This window comes from Macaca nemestrina, chromosome 12 (assembly GCF_043159975.1).
Source record: "Macaca nemestrina isolate mMacNem1 chromosome 12, mMacNem.hap1, whole genome shotgun sequence".
NCBI classification, from domain to species: domain Eukaryota; kingdom Metazoa; phylum Chordata; class Mammalia; order Primates; family Cercopithecidae; genus Macaca; species Macaca nemestrina.
In genome coordinates, this window is record NC_092136.1 from 68,826,843 (window position 1) to 68,849,908 (window position 23,066).

Genomic DNA, 23,066 nt, shown 5'->3' on the forward strand with positions numbered 1-23,066 from the left:
GCAGAGTGACAAATAATACGTAACCTCAAAAAGCACAAAGATCTGTGTGGGCACAGAGAAGTTACTATGTAATTAGGAAAGAGGGCAAGATGGTCAAGAACCTTGTACTGGAGCTGTGTTTTGAAGGAAAAAGAGAAATTCTCAAGGCAAATGACAGGAATAGGAATATGGTAGGCAGAGAAGACATTATTTCAAATGTGAAGGATTAAGTGAGAATATTGTGAGATTTGGGGAATTGTATGTACCCTGGTATGGACAGCACCCTAGATATGCCGAAACTGAGAGAAAAGAAGCGGAAGGTCAGATTTGTTTGGAGAAGTAAACAAGGCTTGTACTTCCTGATTCAGAACTTGAATCTTATCCTGAAGACTAAGGGAGGGAGGGGGCTGATGGAGGATTTTACTTGAGAGTGTGACAGAATGAAATTGACATATTGAAAAGTGCATTCCGGCTTCTGTGTAGACTTGCTATTGGAATGCAGTAAGATGCAATTGAAATGAAGTTTTAGAAACAGTAGAATGAGTTTGAGAATTTCCCTGTAGTCCAGGCAGAGATGATGATACATGCTAAGAGGGAAGAATTAAATAATGCTTCCTCCAGAGCTGGAATTAGGGGAAATGCCTAGAGTGCAACATTTAAGGAACAAAGGACTCACTCTCAGGGTTTCAACTGCTTCCTTTAGTATTGCATGCTAGGCACCTCTATGGGGCTCACTGCTCAGTACACAGACACTCAAGATGTTACTGCCAGTTAAACAGAAAAGAAGTTTACTGTTGTCTTCTTTGCTCACTTGTCCCTGTGTGCTGTTTAGCTGGAGACAGGGGCAGGCAACAAGTCCCAGAGGTCACTCCGTTGGGACTTTCTTAGGAGCCATAAACGCTCTCAGGCTCATCCTGCCTGTAGCGCGGTGGGAGTCTCCCATCTGTGGTTGAAGGAAGGGATGGAAGTGTGTGAGCTAGATTGCACAGGTAGTAAGCAGAACAATTCTGGTGAACTTGGACATACAGACACATAGAAGTTACTGTAACCACCTAGATTGTGGGCTAGCCAAGTTGGCAGGAGGTAAAGTAAGTAATTTTATTTCAGAGTGTAACCTTTACCCAGGATTTCAAGTCTCTGAATCTGAATTTCCCCACAGGTCCCCTGTAAGATTTCTCCAACTTTCAGCCTTCTTGTGCCCTTTCCCAGGAATAATGCCCACCTCTGTGCCTTGCTCTCTGAGTCTTCCCCAGTGACATTTTGCAGCTGTAATTATCTAATTCACAGAACCATGCATGATGAAAATGCCAGCATCCAGGGGCTCCTGAATGACACAGGCTTTTAATAGAGTCTATTCAAGAGGGTGCTCTAGTCTTTTAACTTGAAGTAGGACTCCAGATCAGAGATGCTCCTAAGTAAGTGGTCTGGGGAATCAGTGCTCTTGATAGAGAAGACAGGGATTCTACGGGTACTTCTCAAATCTTATCCTCTGTGGGTAGCTAGATCTTGATCTAGACTTCTCGGTTGCTTGTCTTTGAAGTCTGAGCTCACACACATAACTTCTTCCATTTTAAAAGCTTCAGACATCACATCAAAGATATTATTTGTCAAGTTGATCTTTGTGAATAGGAAAAATGCCTTGGCTCTTTAAAAAAATTAGAAAAATGTTTTAATATGGAATAAAGGACAATCATATATTGTTGTGCACATATTTCTATTCTTTGGTGAATGTAACTCAATAATCGCTGCTATGCCAATTTATGTCACCAACCAATATTTCAAGTGATAGTAATCAATAGCAGATTGCCCAACTTATTTTCAAAAATCAAAGGACAACTCCAGGTGATTCATGAGCCTAGAGCTGGTCCAACAGAAAACATGAGATTCTTAGTTATTCATTAAAGGATACTGAGTAAACTCCTCTAGAAGTTGGGGATATTAATTAAAATGGTTCTAATGAAAGTCTAAAATTTTCAGCATTCCCTTTAATAACAAAATGAATTTCATCAAATTACTGTCATATATTTGGTAATCGTAAAATAATAATTTTCCCATGTAAGACTGATGTTTCAGTCTTATATAATTTCATACCTAATGGTTCCTAATTTCTCTGTGAAGTAAAATGAAAGGTTATCTGTTGAGAAAGGGAGTTGGAGTGAGATGAGAATGCTTTGAGGAGTGTAGGAAACAATGAGTCATAGAGATTAAGCTGAGCAAGATTATGCTGTTGAATCACTGGATAGTTCACCAGTTAAGTTTAACATTGATTATCATGAGATTATGGAAACACAAATACGTCTAGTTAAGAAGTTTGCTTGTTTCCTTATTTTCTTGGACCTAGGGTACTTATTTGGTGGAATAATGCAGGGGATTTTATCACACATATGTGATGGAAGGTCAGTGGAACAAGGGCAAGCAAAATGTTGGTAACAGAGTGGCTGAAACGATGAATCACGGATTTTAACCTGAACAGAGCAGAATGTAAAGACTCCTGGGCATTGAATGAATGGTAGTAAGAAAGTCATTCTAGAGGGCTTCAGGTTTTTCAAGGACAAATTGGTAATAACTGAATCACATGATTGAATAGATACAAATTGCAGTGTCTACATTTGTGATTTATGAAGTTGATCAATTTTGGACTACAGTGCTTCAAATATATGACCCTGGAATTAGGTGATTGTGCCTCAGTAACATATAAATCCATCCATTGGAGACAAAGTTTTGAGTAGATGAGTCACAAGAATTTTAAACTGCAGTTAATGTCTAGACATATGTCTTTAAACAATCAAGAGGAATTACAAGAGAACTATGAAAAATAATAAAAAATTTAAAAAGTGGGTAAATGAATTGACTATCACTAAGGAACAGTATCTAGAGTGCTAAGAAGAGATGTGTACAAATAGCATGACTTACACCTTCATTAAGAAGTGTTCCTTTTAACTGTGCAAAGTACCTTTTGTTCTGTTTAATGCTAAGTTAAGTTTTACTGTTTCTGCTTTCCATTTTGCTAGACTTGCTTCCATCACATTTAAATTTGTCTGAAACACACTTGTCTATCCTTTTTATCCTGTTTATTCACACTTGTTTATCCTTTCTGCATCATTTTGTTTTAGATCTTTCTCATGTGACATATAATTGAATTTTTAAACTTTATTTATCTTTGTGCTTTTTGACAGAAGAATTCAAGCAATCTATAAGCATAAATGATGTATTTGGTTTTATGTTGTTAACTTGTTTTATATTTTTGTTTTCTATATATTGGTTAATTTTGTATCTCTTGCTATACCGATATTATATGTGTTATTTGCCACACAGAGTCTGTAGATAATTTTGGTTATATACAGAGGAGTCTAGGAAAAGACTCATGGGTCTGATTCCCAGTGCTACCGTTTCCTCCTTGTGTGGCTTTTGACAAATTACTTTTCTCTGCATTCTTAAAATGTGGATAATATTATTACCTGTCTCATAGAATTGTTAAGAAAATTACAAAAGTGGTCTCATGTAGTATATTAAACTTTTCAAAAAATATTAGCTTTTGTTATAAAGTTTATTTGCTTTTAGCTTGACCTAGGATTTAGAATATATAAATTCTATTTTTCTTCCACTAGAGGTCCCCTCTGTATTTGTAAAAAGCACACAAACCAATTTTCTCTGATACTTAAGCAAGATTCCCTCATTAATTCCTAAGGATGGACTGAGATTGAGCCTCATACCCTTTCTCATGTCATTCATATGGGAGGCATCAAACATCACAATCTCAGAGAACATTTTGGTCTACACGCCTTAAGTCTCTCTGTGTAGCGTCTGGGATATCAGAACAGTCATTGAAATTGGGGTGGGGTCAGTGTGCGGGACAAATTACAGTTCCAATGATCCGTTTCCTTACATCCTTTGCTACACTTCCATGCCTCTTCTGAATTCTTGGCATCTCACAGTGAGTTGAGGCAGTCACCTGGTGTAACAGCAACGTGAAAGAGTAGTGGCTGTGGAATCTAATGACCTTGGCTCTGCTAGTTACTAAAGGTGAGTTGTTAGGTAAGGTTACGTTTCAGTTTCAACTTCTGCAAAAAAAAAAAAAAAAAAAAAAAATGAGGGGGATAAAAATACATATCTCAGAAGGTAGCTCTAAATAAGATAATATTTTTCAAGAACCTGGCACATAGTGGGAGTCTGTAATTATTAATTACCTCATTTTCCCAACTGTGATCCAGTATTTTTCAGTTTCTTTCTATCCCTGCAAGTAGTTAGACTACTTTTTTCTATACTCATATCTATAGAGCAGCAACTTCCATTGACCCAGGGAGAACTCAGTCATTAAAATGGGAATAGCAGTTTATGCAGTTTGAAGAAGATTCTAGAGTAATTGGATGATTAGTATCAGAAGTTTTGGGTCTGAGAGTCTTTCTTCAAGTGATGAACATTGCTCTTAATATCAATGAGAGGTTTTTTCTTGGAATATAGGAAAGAGGCGGACCAGCCCCGAGGAAGTGGTGGAGGAAGAATTACCATACAATTTCCTCATGTTCATTATAAACAATTTGTTTTTAGGACACAGAAGTTATTGATCTTAATGACCATGTACAATGTGAGTGACCATGGTACAAGCCCCTTCACCCTTTTGGGCATCCCCGGACTTGAGCAGTACCACTTCTGGACCAGCATCCCGTTCTGCTTTATCTATCTCGTGACTGTCGTGGCCAGCAGTATCCTTCTCTACCTCATTGTGGTGGAGCACAGTCTTCATGCACCCATGTTCTTTTTCCTTTCCATGCTGGCCATTACTGACCTCATATTGTCCACCGTATGTGTCCCCAAAACATTTAGCATCTTCTGGTTTGGTTCCCAAACAATCAGTTTTCCTGGCTGTCTCACCCAATTATTCTTTCTGCACTATAGCTTTGTGTTGGACTCAGTTATACTGCTGGCCATGGCATTTGACTGCTATATGGCCATCTGCTCACCCTTGAGATACACTACTATCCTGACTCCCAAAACCATTATCAAAATTGCTGTGAGAATATGTTTCCAAAGTCTCTGTGTTTTTGTCCCGTGTGTTTTCCTTGTGAATCATTTACCCTTCTGCAGGACACGTATCATTTCTCACACATAGTGTGAGCACATAGGTGTTGCCCAGCTTGCCTGTGTTGATATCTCCATCAATATCTGGTATGGATTTTGTATTCCTATCATGACAGTGATGACGGATGTGATCCTCATTGCTGTCTCCTACACCCTCATCCTCTATGCTGTCTTTTGTCTCCCCTCCCGAGATGCCCGGCAGAAGGCCCTTGGCACCTGTGGTTCCCATGTCTGTGTTATCCTCGTATTCTATATACCAGCATTCTTCTCCATCCTTGCTCATTGCTTTGGGCATAATGTCCCTCATACCTTTCATATGATGTTTGCCAACCTTTACGTAATCATCCCACCTGCTTTCAACCTTATTGTCTACAGAGTAAAGACCAAGCAGATCTGGAACAGAATCCTTCTTCTGCTGTTTCCCAAGGGGTCCCAGTGATAGGTGCCTGAGCTCTTGGAGGTAGGGACAAGTTCCTAGTGTATGTTGGGTCAAAGACTGAACCTGTGTTCAGATGCCCAAGAAAAAGGACAGACTAAAATTTATTAACGAGAACTTGAGTTTTGCTTTCTTTGTGATTTGAGGCAGAAGTCTACTCAATCATTCCAGTTATAGCAAAGTAAGTTCTGAGTCTAGGAAATAATAAATATTTTTTGACTTCTAGAAACAAGAACTTTTGTAATTCCTTATGATTGCTCTAAAGTGATTATAAAACTTTTAATGAAGACAATGTAATGATTGGCAAATCTCAATGGTTTTTCAGATGTATATATCATAGTAGTTTATTTATACACCATAGCAAGGCAGTAAATTACCTCTTTGATGATTCTGCAGGGTTCTGAGTTTTTACTTCGTTCACACCTATTAATTTCTAGACAATATCAAGTATAATATGTAGCATACACTAGGGACATACAATGCTTATCAAATAAATGGCAAATAATCATAAAATTATTAACTTAAGAGTGCAGGTGTTTATATTAAGCAAAGGGATAAGGCAATGATAAAACTCAATGTTTAACTCAACCTTGAGAAAGCCAAATGAGATGTAGGTGGGTGGAGTTTTCCACAAGGAATAAAAGGAGGGAGGCAAATTCCTATGGCTAGTAAAATGGTAAAGCATATACAGACTAAGAAGTGGGTTTGAGACTTGACCAATTGGAAGCACTAGTGGTCTCAATTTTTTTTTCATGTTTGTATCTTCATAGAGATGTAGTCACAAGCCAAAAATGTACCTCTGTATGATTCATTATCTCTTCAAATCCAATATGCATAACTTGGTCATAGTGAGTCATTCAGTCACTCGGTCAATAATAATTATTTTTAGGTGTTTGCCAGGTAGTAATGATAGTCAATGTCTTCTTTCCCCTTCAAATCTGATATGTCCTCAAAACCTGTGTTTTTTTTTCTAAATAACCTCTTGGGTTCCCCAGCTGAGTGCAGGCTCTACCCCAGTAGTTCAAACCCTCACTGCTTTCACTTGACTCAAAATGTCAGAGTCATTCATGGTGTTTTTACCTTAAGACCACTTTGCCATCCCTGTGCTACTACCCTTTTCACGTATCATTAAATTTTTATTTCTACAATGGCTCTCAACATATAGTTTTAATAGAAAAGGATGTCCTTTGGACCCAGAGAATTGTATTTGAATTTATATTCTATCTCTTAACGTGTGACAATAGCTACATACATTGTTTCCAAAATTATTTGATGTATTTTGCATACCATAAATAAAAATATAGTCAGGTGCCACTTAACAATGAGGCTACAGTCTCATAAATGTATTGTTAGGTGATTTTATTATTGTGCAAATCTCATAGAGCATACTTACATAAATCTGTGTGATATAGCCTTGGCTCTATAATATATTCTATAGCTCCTAGGCTACGAAACTGTACATCATGTTACTATACCGAATATTGCAGGGAAGTGTAATACAATGGTATTTGTGCATCTAAACATGTGTAAACATAGACAAGGTACTCTATAATAGGTATTGTAATCTTATGGGACCATTGTTCAGAAACATTGTTATGTGGCATATTACAAAGTATAAATAGAAAAGGCAAAAAGAAAAATAGACAGATTTTAAAAAATTAAGACAAAAAATAGGCTGAAAATACACTTTCCACCTGCTATGAATTTTTGTTCTCTTATTATATGTGGGTCAGAAATTCAGCTGTAAGCTTTCTAGCAGTCTGTGTGAGAGTTAAACATGATTAGCTAAATCATTCATGATAGCTATAAGTTCAGACAGTTAATTGTTAGAGAAGCCAAACTACTCTTGATATGAAGAACAGAGAAATATCTTCAGAAAGCTCTTAGAAAAGGCAGTAAGTGATGCAATTAATGACATTCTTACAGAATACACAAGTTCATGTGACTTTTCAGTCCTTTATCCTAGTATAGAGAAGTGAAGTAACCTCAATTTTTATTCAGCAGAAGGTAAAAATTCTGTCGGGAGCCAATACAATGCTAATCTCTTTAGTTCTGGTTTATTCCAGATATAATAGAACATTCAGAGTACTGAGTGGACTCCTGGCGATCTTTATTAATTAACACATCCAACAATATTTAGCAAACCTTTGACAAACATTGACAGAAACTGACTTGGCTTTCAGAATTGTGGGATAAAAGCCTCTCAGGTAAAAATTGATATCTGGACTTCCAGAAATTCCTGACAGTACCAGCAGGTAGACCTAACAGTTTTTCCATAAGAATATATTTTATTTGCTCAAATTGTTTTTATAATTTTTAATGAAGTTTAATTTTTTAAAAATTATAAGTGGGAGCTAAGTTATGGGTATGCAAGGGCATACATTGTAGTATAATGGACACTGGAGACCCAGGAGAGGAGAGGTTGGGAGAGGGGTGAGGGATGAAGAATTACCTGCTGAGTACACACTACACAATACGGTTGACAGGTACGCTAGAAATCCAGACTTCACCATTATACAATTCAGCCATGTAATCAAAAAACACTTGTACCCCTAAAGTCACTGGAATTTTTAAAAGATAATGTTAGGATTATTTCATGTGGGCCATATAATTTTTATTTTAACAGGTGCCCTAGGTTATTATTCTACACTATGAGTTTGCCAATATGTTAAGCATTTTCACAAGCAGTACCCTACTTAATTTGTCAATCCTCATAAAATCTTGAGAGATAGGTGCTAATATGACCATCTTTTAATGGAAATTAAGTAACTCGTCCAAAGTCCTTTATCTGGTAAGTGAGGGCATGAACTTGAAACCTGGGTGATATGACAGGCACATCCACACGGCTTTCCACTCACATACACATCAGCTCACAAATAAACAAACAAACAAACAAATAAATAAAGTACCCTAAAGCAGTGTTTACTCAAAGACATTAACAAAGTTAATAGAATCTTTTTCATTTTCTTCCCTTGAGGATGAGAAGAAGGCATGTCAGAGTCCCTAATCCCCTGACTACCTGCCTTTTCCCCACAGAGAGCAGTGAGTGATCAGAGAAAATAAATGGACAGGGAATCAACCTCTCTAACGTCCTTCCTTTTCCTTCCACTTACTTATTTTTATTTTTATTTATTTTTTTTGGTTGGTGTGTCTGCTCTCTTGCAGGTTTTGTCAACACATTCTTTCTTCTTTCCCTTTGGCCTGATCCCCAAGATTTGGTGAGTATTGGCTATTTGAAGGGCTTTGATTGGGACAAGACTTAGAGAAAGTGAGTGAAAAGCCAGGGCTCTATTTCTTAGGGGCCATGGGCTGGGCACTATAATTTTCTTCCCTGAGCAACTCCCGTTTATAAACTGAGGTCCTGATCTCCAATACTTGTGTATATGCTCCACTGAATAAGCATCAATAGATCAGAACAGATGGATAATTATACAGTTGGATTAAATATGACCACAGTTAGCAGTGTTAGGAAATTTCTGTTTCAAGACATATGACAAGACTCCGTAACTCTAACCTAAAATGTAGAATTAAGTGTGCTGGTATGTGTGTATGCCCAGGGGTGCTCTTGTTAATTTTTATCCATCTTGCTATTTCTGTTCTCTTCTCCACTGTGTGGTCTGACTGTTAATGATAATACTAATGATATAAATATAACCTAATATAAAGAAGTAAAACTTGTTATATGCTTACTATGTTTCAGGTACTATATTGAATATTTTTCGGCCGGGTGTGGTGGCTCACGCCTGTATTCCCAGCACTTTGGGAGGACGAGGTGGGCAGTTCACGAGGTCAGGAGTTTGAGACCAGCCTGGCCAACATAGTGAAACCCTGTCTCTACTAAAAATACAAAAAAATTAGCCGGCATAGTGGTGGGCGCCTGTAATCCCAGCTACTCGGGAGGCTGAGACAGGAGAATCACTTGAACCGTGGAGATGGAGGTTGCAGTGAGCCAAGATTGTGCCACTGCACCCCAGCCTGGGCAACAGTGCAAGACTCTGTCTCAAAAAAAAATTTTTTTTTTAGTGTGTATCATTTTGTCCTAATAATAATTGTAAAAATTAGAAATATTAATTTCTTTTAAAAACATAGGAACCCAAATATCATATAGTTTAAATAGCTTGCCCAGATTCACATAGCTAGTAAATTGTGGAACCATGATTAAGTTGTGAAAGCTAGCTTTCTGAGGCTCCAGAGCACATGCTCTGTGCCAATATTTTGCTAACATACTGTGGATGCCTGAGTGTATGTGTGTGTGTCTACCATAATACAATAATTATTACTGATAAAATTAACACTAATTCCTTTATATCACTCTATACCTAGTCCATATTTAAGTTTCCCTAATTATTCATTAATTGAATTCAATACCTGGTTTGTTTAAACAGAATTCGATCAAGAACTATACTGCAGGCCAAGCGTGGTGGCTCACGCCTATAATCCCAGCACTTTGGGAGGCTGAGGTGAGTGGATCATCTGAGGTCAGGAGTTCGAGATCAGCCTGGCCAACATGTTGAAAGCCCGTCTCTACTAAAAATGCAAAAATTAGCTGGGGGTGGTGGCGAGCGCCTGTAATCCCAGCAACTCGGGAAGCTGAGGCAGGAGAATTGCTTGAATCGGGGAGGTAGAGGTTGCAGTGAGCTGAGATCATGCCACAGCACTCCAGCCTGGGTGACAGAGTGAGACTCTGTCTGAAGTAAATAAATAAATAAATAAATAACCGTACTGCATTTATTTGTTTTTCTCTTAAATGTACTTTAATCTGGAAATGGATTTTCCTTATCTGATATTCCCCTTTCCCCTTTAATGGCATTGACTTGAAAAAGGAAAACAGACTGTTGTAGATTCTTCCATGTTGTGGATTTGTCTGATCGTTAAATGAGATCCCTGAGAGTTAACTGTCTGTGCACCCATGTGTGTTCGTGAATGCTTTTGGATGACTTCATGAACATCTGTTGTATTTGAGTTCATGGAAATACAAAAACTCAAGAAAACCTTTCCTCACATATGTATGAGTAAAGGATGACCTCAGACAAGACGGGAGAGCTGTGATTCAAAGTATTAACATATAGTTTCAGTATGTTGATGCCACATGTTGTTTGAGTATGTGAGTAGCACAGAATAGGAGTTTTCACATGATGTTTCAGTATGTGAACGGCATAAAAGAGGATTTTTCAACATGAAGGCTGAACAACCTAGTCAGGTTTCTAGTGTTAGCAACAGGTGAATTCTATGGCCCCAGTGGATAAGAGAATCAAGATGAAGGTGGACTAAGCAGGAAAACTTTGAATCCTCAGTAGATGGGGGGCTGAGCTATGACCCACCCTCTGAAGTCTGGACTATGTTCTCAGAATCTAGAATGTGAAGACACTGTAGAGGAGAGTTTGAGTTGTTGTAAGAAAGGTGTTTTTACCTATAGATAAGGAAGGGTAAGAAATAAAGAGAAAGCATCTTGTGTCCCTTTTTACCTAAAGAAGAATGAAGAAAATAAGTTCTGATCTGAGGAATGGAAAGCATTATGAGCTGGGCCCAAGAAGGACATAAAATGCAGGGGTAGGAATAAGTTTAAACATGATTCTTGGCCTTCTCAGATGAGGAATATGACGTATATGGCTACCACAAGTCTCATTTTAGTCCTGATTCTGGAAGCCCCTGGCCTTGCTATATGGTTCATTACCTGTAGCACTTACATATGTAGTGTCTTTCTACTCACAAAAGGAGTATCTATAAGCATAAGGAGTATCTATACACATAAAAAATATCTTTCTATGTAAATGAAATGGGATGTTTGATGAGGGGTGGGTAGAGACATTACTAGGGAAGGAAGAAGGTATAGGACCAGTGGAGAGGTCTTAGGAATTTACAAAGCCTGTGACAATGACAAAATCTCATTATGAAATGTTTTGTTTATATTCTCAGCACATGTGTGGGGGGAAGACGGGAGGAGAAGGGGCTTATAATTGTGTAAGATTATGTATGGGTAAATATATGGCGGCAAAACATATAAGTGTAGGTCCGGATATGCCTGAGAATGTAAATATTAAAGGTCGGTGTTTGAGAGAGTATGTGTCTTGCTTGGGTCGATGTGTCTCTCTAATAGATGTATGTTCACAAAAACGCAGTCCTTCTTTTGGACAGAAACCTTGACTGATAGTGTCACTAAGTCCACACTATTAGAATACACTTGTGTAGTATACAAAGTGTTGGAAAACTACTGAATTTTTTTTTTTTTTTTTAAGGAGAAAGGCTAGTGAGCCTCAGCTATAAGGGACTTTTCTAATTTAAATTTGGCTTACACATGTTATCCAGCATAGTGTAGGAACTCATCTGGTGTTTGCTGAACTGAATTAGGTTTTTAGATGGCAATAAAGGGGTGTTGATCTTACAAATCTAAGAGCCACAGTCATCAGGTAGCTTTAAGAGAAGCAAACAGTTGTCTTGGGGGCAATGACAGAGCAAGCAGATCCTAAATAATGATGTCCATAAGGTCATATAAGCTATAATCCACCATGAAAAAGTGTATTCTGTACTTTGTTAACTTGTATGGGAGAACAGTGTACAATGAAGAGTGTAACCAGTCTGGAAGGCTTCCTGGAGTAGCTGTGTACACTACTGGGGGAGGCCAGAAGAAAGAAAAGATTCTCTTCAGGTAGACCAATAATGTATCTATTTGTATCTGGAATAATCTTGGTTTATGCATGTTGCTACCATTACTGCTAATTTTAACCTTTGTTGATTTCAAAAGGTTCTATTTTGGATGACAAATTATATGGTCACTTTATCTTCAGGAGGCCATAATGATAATTAGTTGAAAGTCTGAGAGTTACTCAAGTTTCTCTAACTATCCTTAATCATGCTCTGTCTTTAGGAGCTGAGATTTATGCCATCTGCATCTGCCATGATCATTTTCAACCTAAGCAGTTACAATCCAGGGCCCTTCATTCTGGTAGGGATCCCAGGCCTGGAGCAATTCCACATGTGGATTGGAATTCCCTTCTGTGTCATCTACATTGTAGCTGTTGTGGGAAACTGCATCCTTCTCTACCTCATTGTGGTGGAGCATAGTCTTCATGAACCCATGTTCTTCTTTCTCTCCTTGCTGCCATGACTGACCTCACCTTGTCCACCGCTGGTGTGCCTAAAACACTCAGTATCTTTGGCTGGGGGCTCGAGAAATCACATTCCCAGGATGCCTTACACAAATGTTCTTCCTTCACTACAGCTTTGTCCTGGATTCAGCCATTCTGATGGCCATGGCATTTGATCACTATGTAGCTATCTGTTCTCCCTTGAGATATACCACCATCTTGACTCCCAAGACCATCATCAAGATTGCATCTCCTTTCGAAGGTTCTGCATCATCCTGCCAGACGTATTCTTGCTGACGCGCCTGCCTTTCTGCAGGACACGTATCATACCCCACGTATACTGTGAGCATATAGGCATTGTCCGGCTCGCCTGTGCTGATATCTCCATCAACATCTGGTATGGCTTTTGTGTTCCCATCATGATGGTCATCTCAGATGTGATTCTCATTGCTGTTTCCTATGCCCTTATCCTCTGTGCTGTCTTTCGCCTTCCCTCCCAAGATGCCCGCCAGAAAGCCGTCAGCACTTGTGGTTCTCATGTCTGTGTCATCCTCATGTTTTATATGCCTGCCTTTTTCTCCATCCTTGCCCATCGTTTTGGACACAATGTCTCTCGCACCTTCCACATCATGTTTGCCAATCTCTACATTGTTATCCCACCTGCACTTAACCCCATGGTTTACGGAGTGAAGACCAAGCAGATCAGAGATAAGGTTATAGTTTTGTTTTCTACTAAGGGTACAGGATGATGTTTTACTGGGCAATGGAATAACTAGGATAAGCTTACAGTGTACAGAAATGTAGAAAGAGTGAAATGACAAATGCTATTTAAAGCAAGAACTACCTGAAGTTACTTTCATGTGCCAAGAATGTGGCATGATCTGTATGAAAATGATGGTCCTATGTATAAAAAAAATCCTTGATGACCTCTTTGCTTGTGAAATAGGGTGCTGTACAGAATATGATCAGGAAGAAGGAGATGAAAACAGAGCGAAATTACTCTAAATTGAAAAAGAAATAAAAATTTGGAAATTGCGATTCGTAGCTATTATGAGTGTGTTAAGTAAAACAGAAACACTGAGTAAGAGAGAATAAAAGTGAAAAGATCAGTGAGAAATTTCTCACTGAGAGGATTATCAGATGGATATTTAGGATGTTAATGATAACATTTGATTCAAATTATCTTCCTTTTATGTTCCACTGTAATTCCCTTTAAATGTTTCCTCCCTATACACACACAATATGAAAAATTGAAGAGCCTTCAGTACAAGCCTGCTAAAATAATGTTATATCAGCAGTGCTATAAAGGGAATGAGTGAATTAGCATATTGATCAATGAATGGCAGGGTTGCTGGCTTTAGTGCTGGGAGAGGAGAGTAGCTTCTAGGCCCCAAGACACATTGAGAAAGTGAGCTGCAGAGGTAGTACTGGGAGAACATAACCCCTGAAAACAGTTAGAGATTTGAGTAAAGAACGGGACTTCCCACAGTACACAGATTAGACTTCAAGCCAGCTCATTTAGAAACTAAAGTACAAATGTAACCACACTAGTTAGAGGACCTCTGGAACTCTGTTCTATATACTGCAGTTCCTTGATTGCAAGCCACAATTTTACAGCAAGGAGAGGGAATGAGGATGGGAACACTACAATATAGTAACACATCCATGGAAAAATGCATCCAAATTTTGTAAGCATTGGTACTGAGAAAATACTATATGTTGAGATCAAAGAAGGAACTTAGAAGCATAATCATAAACTGTTATGAAATGTAGAGTTGATCTATCCCAGTGGTTTCCAAGGCAATCCTAAAGAGCTGGATTCTGAGAGGTTGCTTTAAGGTGCATCTCAAGGCTTATATGAAGGAAGTTTCTTGTCTTATTTTTCCACAATCACAGCAGACCTGATATTATCTACTTTTGCTTGTGTATCAAGCACTTAGGTAAGATTCTACTTGAACAATAAAGTTTCTCCAATAAATCCTGTTTTGAAAATCATCCATTCTTTGGCTATTACTAAAACATGAAAAAAAAAAAAAAAACCAGATGCTGGTGAGGTTATGGAGAAAAAGGAACACTTATACACTGAGAGTGGGAGTGTAAACTAGTTCAACCATTGTAGAAGACAGTGTGGCAATTCCTCAAAGACCTAAAGACAGAAATACTGTTTGACTCAGCAATTCCATTACTGGGTATATACAAAGGAATATAAATGGTTCTATTATAAAGACATATGCATGCATATGGTCATTGCATCAATATTTACAATAGCAAAGACATGGAATCAACCCAAATGCCCATCAATGTTACACTGGATAAAAAAATGTGGTGCATATACACCATGGAATACTATGCAGCCATAAAAAACGATGAGATCATGTCCTTTGCAGGAACATGGGTGGCGCTGGAGGGCATTATCCTTAGCAAACTAACACAGAAACAGAAAACCAAATACTGTGTGTTCTTAAAAGTGGGAACTAAATGATGAGAACACATGGACACACAGAGGGAACAACACACACTGGGGCCTATCAGAGGGTAGAGGATAAGAGAAAGGAGAGGATTAGGAAAAATAACTAATGGATACTAGGCTTAATATCTAGGTGATGAAATAATCTGTGCAACAAACCCTCATGACACAAGTTTACCAAAGTAACAAACCTGCAAGTGCACCCCAGAACTTAAAAACAAAAGTTAAATTATAAAAAAGAAAATCATCCATTCATTTGGAAACTATTTATTAAGGACATTCTATATTTTAGATATTGTTCTAAGCATTTGGGATTATGAGGAATATCTGCCTTCTTCCATGGATTTTGTATTCTTGGGAGAGTGATAAGCAATAAAACAAAGAAATTAGTTCATTGCTTAAAAATATTAATATAACAAATGAAAAAAATAAAGTTGAATAAGGTGATGGATTAAAACTGGCCTGAAGGACAATGGCTGAGAGGACAGCAAATGAAATACTCTAGGGCTGAAAAGAGCTTGACATGAATTGAGGATAGAAATAAGGCCCTAGTGGCTGCAGCAGAGTGATCCAGGGAAGGGATAGGACATGAGGAATAGGCAGGGCTAGGGCCAGGTCCTATGCAACTGAAGCTATCCAAATCTCATTCTCAGAAGAGGAAACTGAAGATAAAAAAGTACAGATAACTTTTCCAAGACACACAGCAAGGAAGTTATTAATGTGGAGCTAGAATACAATCTGCTAACCCCCAGTTCAGTGATATTCTCATTAAACACAGCCTCATGCTTATGAAAATAGACTCCAAATGAAGGAAAAAAAATCTGGGAAGATCAGAGCCTACTTTTACGGTTGCTATAAACTCTAGTTGTGTTTTAAAGTTTTAATTAATTTACATTTCAGCTATTTTTAAATTTTTAATTGACAAAAATAAATTGTATGACTAAATCAGGCTAATTAACTTATTAATCACCTAATATACTTATGATTTCTTTATGGTAAGAACATTTAACATCTATTCTTTTAGAAATTTTGAAGTATTCAATGCATTATTATTAACTATAATCACCATGATGTGCAATAGAACACTAGAACATATTCCTCTAGTCTAATTGAAACTTTAAACACTGACTAATATCTTTGCTTTTCCTGTCCACTCCTCAGTCTGGTAACCACTATTATACTGTCTACTTCAATGTGAAATCTAGTTACTTAAAATTAAGACACATTTGACTGTATGAGAGTTCTGCTTTCCGTGTCAACTTGCAAAACTGGCCACAGATACCAGAAGATTTTCTAGTATTCTGTTATTCTCTTCTGGTTATTTCCATGTTGCTGAGAACATGGATTGACCAAGAGATAATATTTTTTAAGTTTATGAAAGGAATAATAAATAAATCGATACAGAGTTGAGATAATTTTTTTTTTGAAATGGGGTCTTGCTCTGTTGCCCAGGCTGGAGATCAGGGGCGTGATCTCGGCCCGCTACAAGCTCCGCCTCCAGGGTTCATGCCATTCTCCTGCCTCAGCCTCCCGAGTAGCTGGGACTACAGGCGCCCACCACTGCGCCAGGCTAATTTTTTGTATCTTTAGTAGAGATAGGGTTTCACCGTGTTAGACAGGATGGTCTTGATCTCCTGACCTTGTGATCCGCCCGCCTTGGCCTCCCAAAGTGCTGGGATTACAGGAGTGAGCCACCGCACCCAGCCAGTTGAGGTAATTTAGAAGTACACACTCCTTTCATCCTGGTAGGTGTTGAAACCCATGATTTTCACTAACACACATGAATGGCTCTCATGAAAGACAAATATCCCAAGAAAAAGAATCTGATGTCTGTACAGTCATCATTCCTCCTTCCACCCTCTATCTCTGGCTCAATCATCTGCTATTATTTTTCTACCCTCCTCCCCAGAAATGTTTATTTATTTCTATGGCTATATAAACTTTTTGCTGGTTATGCTATACTTTAGTTTTTATGTGTTATCTTCCTCAGCTCATAGGATCAGGACTGGGCTTAAGAAATGTGGATAAATGTGCTTTGCAGATTGTAAAATGCTATTCTAATATTAGCTGTTATGTTAGTGTCTTTTTTATTTGTATAAATTTAAAGGGTACAAGTGCAGTTTTATTACAACATATTGCATAGTGGTGAAGTATGGGCTTTTTGTGTATCCATCAATTCTAATAACATTAATTCTTCTGATCCATGACCATGAGTTATTTTTTCATTTGTTTGTGTCATGTACAATTTCTTTCATCAGTACTTTGTAGTTCTTCTTGTAGAGATATTTAACCTCCTTGGTTAAATGTATTCCTAGGCACAATTTTTGGTAGTTATTGTGAGATTGCCTTCTTGATTTGGTTCTCTGCTTTATTGTTATTGGTATATAGAAATGCTACTGATTATTGTATGTTGGTTTGTATCTTGAAACTTTACTGAATTCATTTATTAAATCTAGAGTTTTGACAGGATTTTGGGGTTTCCTATATATAAAATCGTGTTGTTAGCATACCGAGATAATTTGACTTCTTCCTTTCTGAAAGAAATAAATTCTTTCTCCTGACTGATTTTTCTGACTATGACTTCCAGTACTATATTGAATAGGAGTAGTAAAAATTGGCATCATTGTCTTGTTCCAGGTCTTAGAGGGAGTGCTTTCAAATTTTCTCTGTCCAGTATGATGTTGGCTATGGGTTTCTCATATTATAGCCTTTATTATTTTGAGGTAAATATCCCTGATGAACATAGACACAAAAATCCTCACCCAAATAATAGCAAAATGAATCCAACAGCACATCAAAAAGATAAAACATCATGACCAAGTAGGTTCTATTCCTGGGATGCAATGATGTTTCAACATACACAAAATGATAAAGGTGATTCACCACATAAACAGAATTAAGGACACAAATGACATGATCATCTCAACAGATGCAGAGAAAGCATTTGATAAAATTTAGCATCCCTTCACGATAAAAAAAAAATCCCTCAACCAGCTAGGTATAAGAACATACTTCACAATAATATGTTAGTACCTTTACCAATTACTGCTGTCACTCTCACCTCAGACCCATTATGTTTAAACCTGAGCTCATCAGTTTGTCATTTAAAATCCTCCCACATTTTTGTGGTTTATAGGAGTAGAAAACAGATTAGGCTCAGTTTTGCTTCCCACAAGTTCACATTTACTGCTGTAGGTGCCAATTACTCCTTCTGGTCAGGAAGGTTGCAAGTTTTCAGTCCCATTCTTAGATCATGAATGAAATTACAAGTTCTGGTTTGGACTAAAAGATAGTAATTATCTAAAAATCAGTAGGTGACTTTACAACACACAAATGATCTTATCCTATGTATCTTCCCTTTGTGCAAATTCCCAATTTCTTATACTAGAGACTCTATCCATAGGGGAACTGTGCCTTACTTTATCTTCTCATCCTCAGAATCTAATATGGTATTCTACAAATTGTAAGAATCAATGAACAAGTTCCTAACATCTTTTCTAGACTTTCCACATCTAACCATTCTTTGGATATTTATTATTCTATTTCAGTAGCCCCTGGGATTTTAGTCCTACTCACCCCTCTGTCTCATTTGCCCGTATGTTAATTCAGATACCTGCAACTTGTATCTAGGCCAAATATTGAATGTACACTTTATGTCATATATCAATGACAATAGAGGTAGCTTCTGTGTTCAGAAGAATAATGTGAGGCTTACAAAGAATCAACAAAATCAAAATTTGGTTATTTGGAAGGATAATAGACTGCTAGCTATATTTAAAAAGAAAAAAAGAGAGAGTCAAATAAACATAACCAGAAACAAAAGTGACATTATAACCAATCCCATAGAAATACAAAAGATCCTCAGAGACTCTTATGAACACCTCCACACACACAAACTAGAAAATCTGGAGGAAATGGATAAGTTTCCGGGAAACACACAATCTCTCAAGATTGAATCGGGAAGTAGTTGAAACACTGAACCAACAAATGTCAAGTTGCAAAATTGAATCGGTGATTTAAAAAAAACCCTACCAACCAAGAAAAGCCCAGGCCAGATGGATTTATAGCCAAATTCTACCAGACGTACAATGAAGAGCTGATATTTATTCAACTGGAACTATTCCAAAAACTCAAGGAGAAGATACTCCTTTCTAACTAACTCTATGAAGCCACATTTCCCTGATACCAAAACCTGGCAAAGATACAACAACAACAAAAAATGTGGGCCTATATCCCTGATTAACATAGATGCAAAAATCCTCAACAAAATACTAGCAAATGAAAACCAGTACTACATTAAGAATTTCATTCACCATGATCAAGTACACTTAATTCTTGGGATGCAAGTTTGCTTCAGCATATGCAAATCAGTCATATGTGATTCACCACATAAATGGAATTAAAAGCAAAAATTGTATAATCATCTCAATAGATGCAGAAATAGCTTTTGACAAAATCCAACATTCCTCCATGACAAAAGCCATCGAGAAACTAGGCACTGAAGGAATATGCCTCAAAGTGACAGAGCTATCTAAGACAAACCCACAGCCGATATCATGCAGAACAGAAAAAAGCTGGAAGCATTTTCCTGGGGATCTAGAGCAAGAAGAAGAATGCTACTCTGACCGCTTCTATTCAACATAGTACTGGAAGTCTTAGCCAGAACAATTCGGCAAGAGAAAAAAAGGCACCCAAAGAGAAAAAAAAACAGTCAAACTATCTCTCCTTGATGATGACATGTTTGTTTTTTGTTTTGTTTTGTTTTTAATCTAGAAAACCCCAAAGACTACACCAAAAGGATCCTGGAACTGATAAATAACATCTTAAAGTTTCAGAATACAAAATTAATGTGCAAAAATCAGTAGCATTTTTATATACCGATAATGTCCAAGCTGAGAGCCAAAGCAAGAACACAATCCCATTTATATTAGCCACACACGTACACACACACACCCCTAGAAATACAACCAATGAAGGAGTTGAAAGATCTCTAGAAGAAGAACTACAAATCTGGGCACGGTGACTCACACCTATAATCCCAGCACTTTGTGATGCTGAGGTGGGCAGATCATGAGGTCAGGAGATCAAGACCATCCTGGCTAACATGGTGAAACCCCATCTCTACTAAAAATACAAAAACAAAATTAGCCGGGTGTGGTGGCAGGTGCCCGTAGTCCCAGCTACTTGGGAGACTGAGGCAGGAGAATGGCGTGAACCCAGGAGGCTGAGCTTGCTGTGAGCAGAGATCACGCCACTGCACTCCAACCTGGGTGACAGAGTGAGACTCTGTCTCAAAAAAAAAAAAAAAAAAAAAAAAAGAACTACTAACAATGCTGAAAGAAAGCACAGATGATACAAACAAATTGAAAAACATTCCATGCTCATGGATTGAAAGAATCAATATTGTTAAAATGGTCATACTGACCAAAGCAATGTACAGATTTGATGACATTTCTATCAAATTACTAATTTAATTTTTCACAGAATTAGAAAAAACTCTTCTGAAATTCATGTGGCACTAAAAAAGTCTGAATAGTCAAATCAATCCTAAGGAGAAAGAACAAACCTGGAGACATCACATTGTTTTACTTCAAACTATACCATAAGGCTACAGTAACAAAACCAGTATAGTACTGGTACAAAAACAGACACATAGACGAATGGAAAAGAATAGAGAAATCAGAAACCATGCCACATGTCTACAGTCATCTGATCTTCAACAAAGTTGACAAAAATAAGCAACGAGGAAAGGACTCCCTATTTAATAAGTCGTGCTGGGATAAACTGGCCAGCCATATGCAGAATAATGAAACTGGAACCCTACATTTTACTATATACAAAAATTAAGTCAAAATGAATTAAAAATTTAAATGTAAGACCTCAAACTACAAGAATCCTAACAGAGTACATGGAAAACAACATCTGGACATGGGCCTTGGGAAAGAATTTATGACTAAGTCCTCAAAAACAATTGCAACAAAATCCAAAATTGACAAGTAGGGCCTAATTATGTTAAATAGATTATTCACAGTAAAATAAACTGTCAATAGTGCAAACAAAGATCCTGTGAGAAAATATTTGCAAACAATGCATCTGACAAAAGTCTAACATCCAGAATATATAAGAAACTTGACAATTGAACAAGCATAAACCCAAAAATCTCCGTTAAAAATGGGCAAAAGATATGAACAGGTATTTCCCAAAAGAAGATATATGAGTGTCCAGCAAACATATGAAAAAATGCTTATCATAATTAATCACTACAGAGTTGCAAAAAAATTTGAGCCTCGCTTTTACTGTTATATTTAAAAGACATAAAAAGCTTTCAATAAGTATAACCAGTGTAGGAAAACATAGAAAATAATTAAAATACTCCCCAAAATTGCACACATTGTTCTTTGAAAGTGTGCATATGGGCGATTAACATAGAGGACTTAGATTTTATATTAGACTTATGAAATTTTGTCATTATGCAATTATAGTTAAATGAAAAAGTTTTAAGTAAAATAGTGAAAGCCCCATCTTAAAAGTCTAGACACACAGGTGAAAGAATATAATTTATGTCAACCTTTAAAATTATGTCAAGTGAACTTGCATCTTGCTTGTTAATTTATCTAATTCAGGTTGGACTGATGACAGTGGTACTTCCTGGCAATAATTTATAATTTATATTTAAACTACTTTTATGTGTGTTTGTATTAGCTTTTGCTTTTCTAATGTTTGTAGTAGGTTAACTTGTCTCCCAAAGGTCTGTTAATAGGAATAAAAGAAATGATTTTAGAGAAATTTTGTCATTTTCAAGACAATTATTTTTATATTTTTTAAAAAATTAGCCAAGCAGGCTATATTTTAAAAATTTATCTTCAATGCTTAATTAGTGACCAGTTTCAACAATTTATTCTATACATTTATAGTTAAATTTAATTCATTTTTTCTTTTCTTTTCTTTTATTTATTTATTTATTTATTTATTTATTTATTTATTTATTTATTTTGAGACAGAGTCTTGCTCTGTCACCCAGGCTGCAGTGCAGTGGCATAACCTCAGCTCACTGCAACATCCCCCTCCCAGGTTCAAGAGATTGGCTGTCTCATTCCCCTGAGTACCTGGGATTCCAGGTGCACACCACCACACCTGGCTAACTTTTGTATTTTTAGTACAGACAGGGTTTCACCATGTTGGCCAGGCTGGTCTCAAACTCCTGACCTTAAGTGATCCACCCACCTCAACCTCCCAAAGTGCTGGGATTACAGGCATGAGCCACTGCACCTGGCCTAACTCATTTTTTTTTTTTCTTTAATGACAAATTAGATTCTGAATTCATGAACTTCCTATGTGTGGACTTTTTTGGATAGGAAATAAAATTCAAAACATTCTATTAAATTAGCAAGGTGTATAGTAATAACTTTTTACAGATATGCAATATAAGTTCATCAATTATTTTATTGAAAATTATTATTATAAAAGTATGTTAATTGTTCTATACAAATTCTGTTCTTCCAAACTTTGAACTTCAATATGTGCCTCTAAAACGTATCTACTATGAAAGAACATGTTACATGACATATTAAGAATATTAAAAATAACAAAGACAGCCAGGTAAGAAAATCTGGAAGAACCAAACAGGTTTCTGATTCTGCAGAAACACTCAAAGTTCATCCCACAGTGCAAACATCTCAACAGAAATGTTCACCTTAATAGGTATTGTTCCTCATCAGATGGCAACTCCTTGTTTCTGATCAATTTCCATGTTACCACACAATAAAGAGAATAATCTAGTATTTAGCACATTAAGTCAGTTATAATCCCATTCTTATTAAAGCACTAAATACATTATTCAGTTTAATTGACTTTTTTTTCCTAGAAAACCTTTTGATTTACATTCTGTGTAAGTTCTTTAATTTTGCAAACTAGCACTTTTACTTTTGCTAAGTAGTATTTACCTGTACCTGTTAGTATTCCACCAGAACATGCTTTTACACCAAACTTAAACCACAAACTTCATTTGTTGATATTGCAT

At 37.0% G+C, this 23,066-nt stretch overlaps 1 protein-coding gene and 1 pseudogene across 1 annotated transcript; both read left to right on the plus strand.

Annotated features, from left to right (window-relative positions):
• The first annotated feature begins 4,052 nt into the window (after window positions 1-4,052).
• LOC105468604 (olfactory receptor 52H1-like) lies at window positions 4,053-8,641 on the plus strand (annotated as a pseudogene).
• Window positions 8,642-11,723: 3,082 nt separating this feature from the next.
• LOC105468603 (olfactory receptor 52H1-like) lies at window positions 11,724-20,367 on the plus strand. Its single transcript, XM_024788745.2, is given in 4 exon segments — window positions 11,724-12,588; window positions 12,591-12,644; window positions 12,647-12,823; window positions 12,826-20,367. Coding segments are annotated over 4 exon segments (951 nt in total). The 5' UTR covers window positions 11,724-12,371; the 3' UTR covers window positions 13,329-20,367.
• Window positions 20,368-23,066: the final 2,699 nt, after the last annotated feature.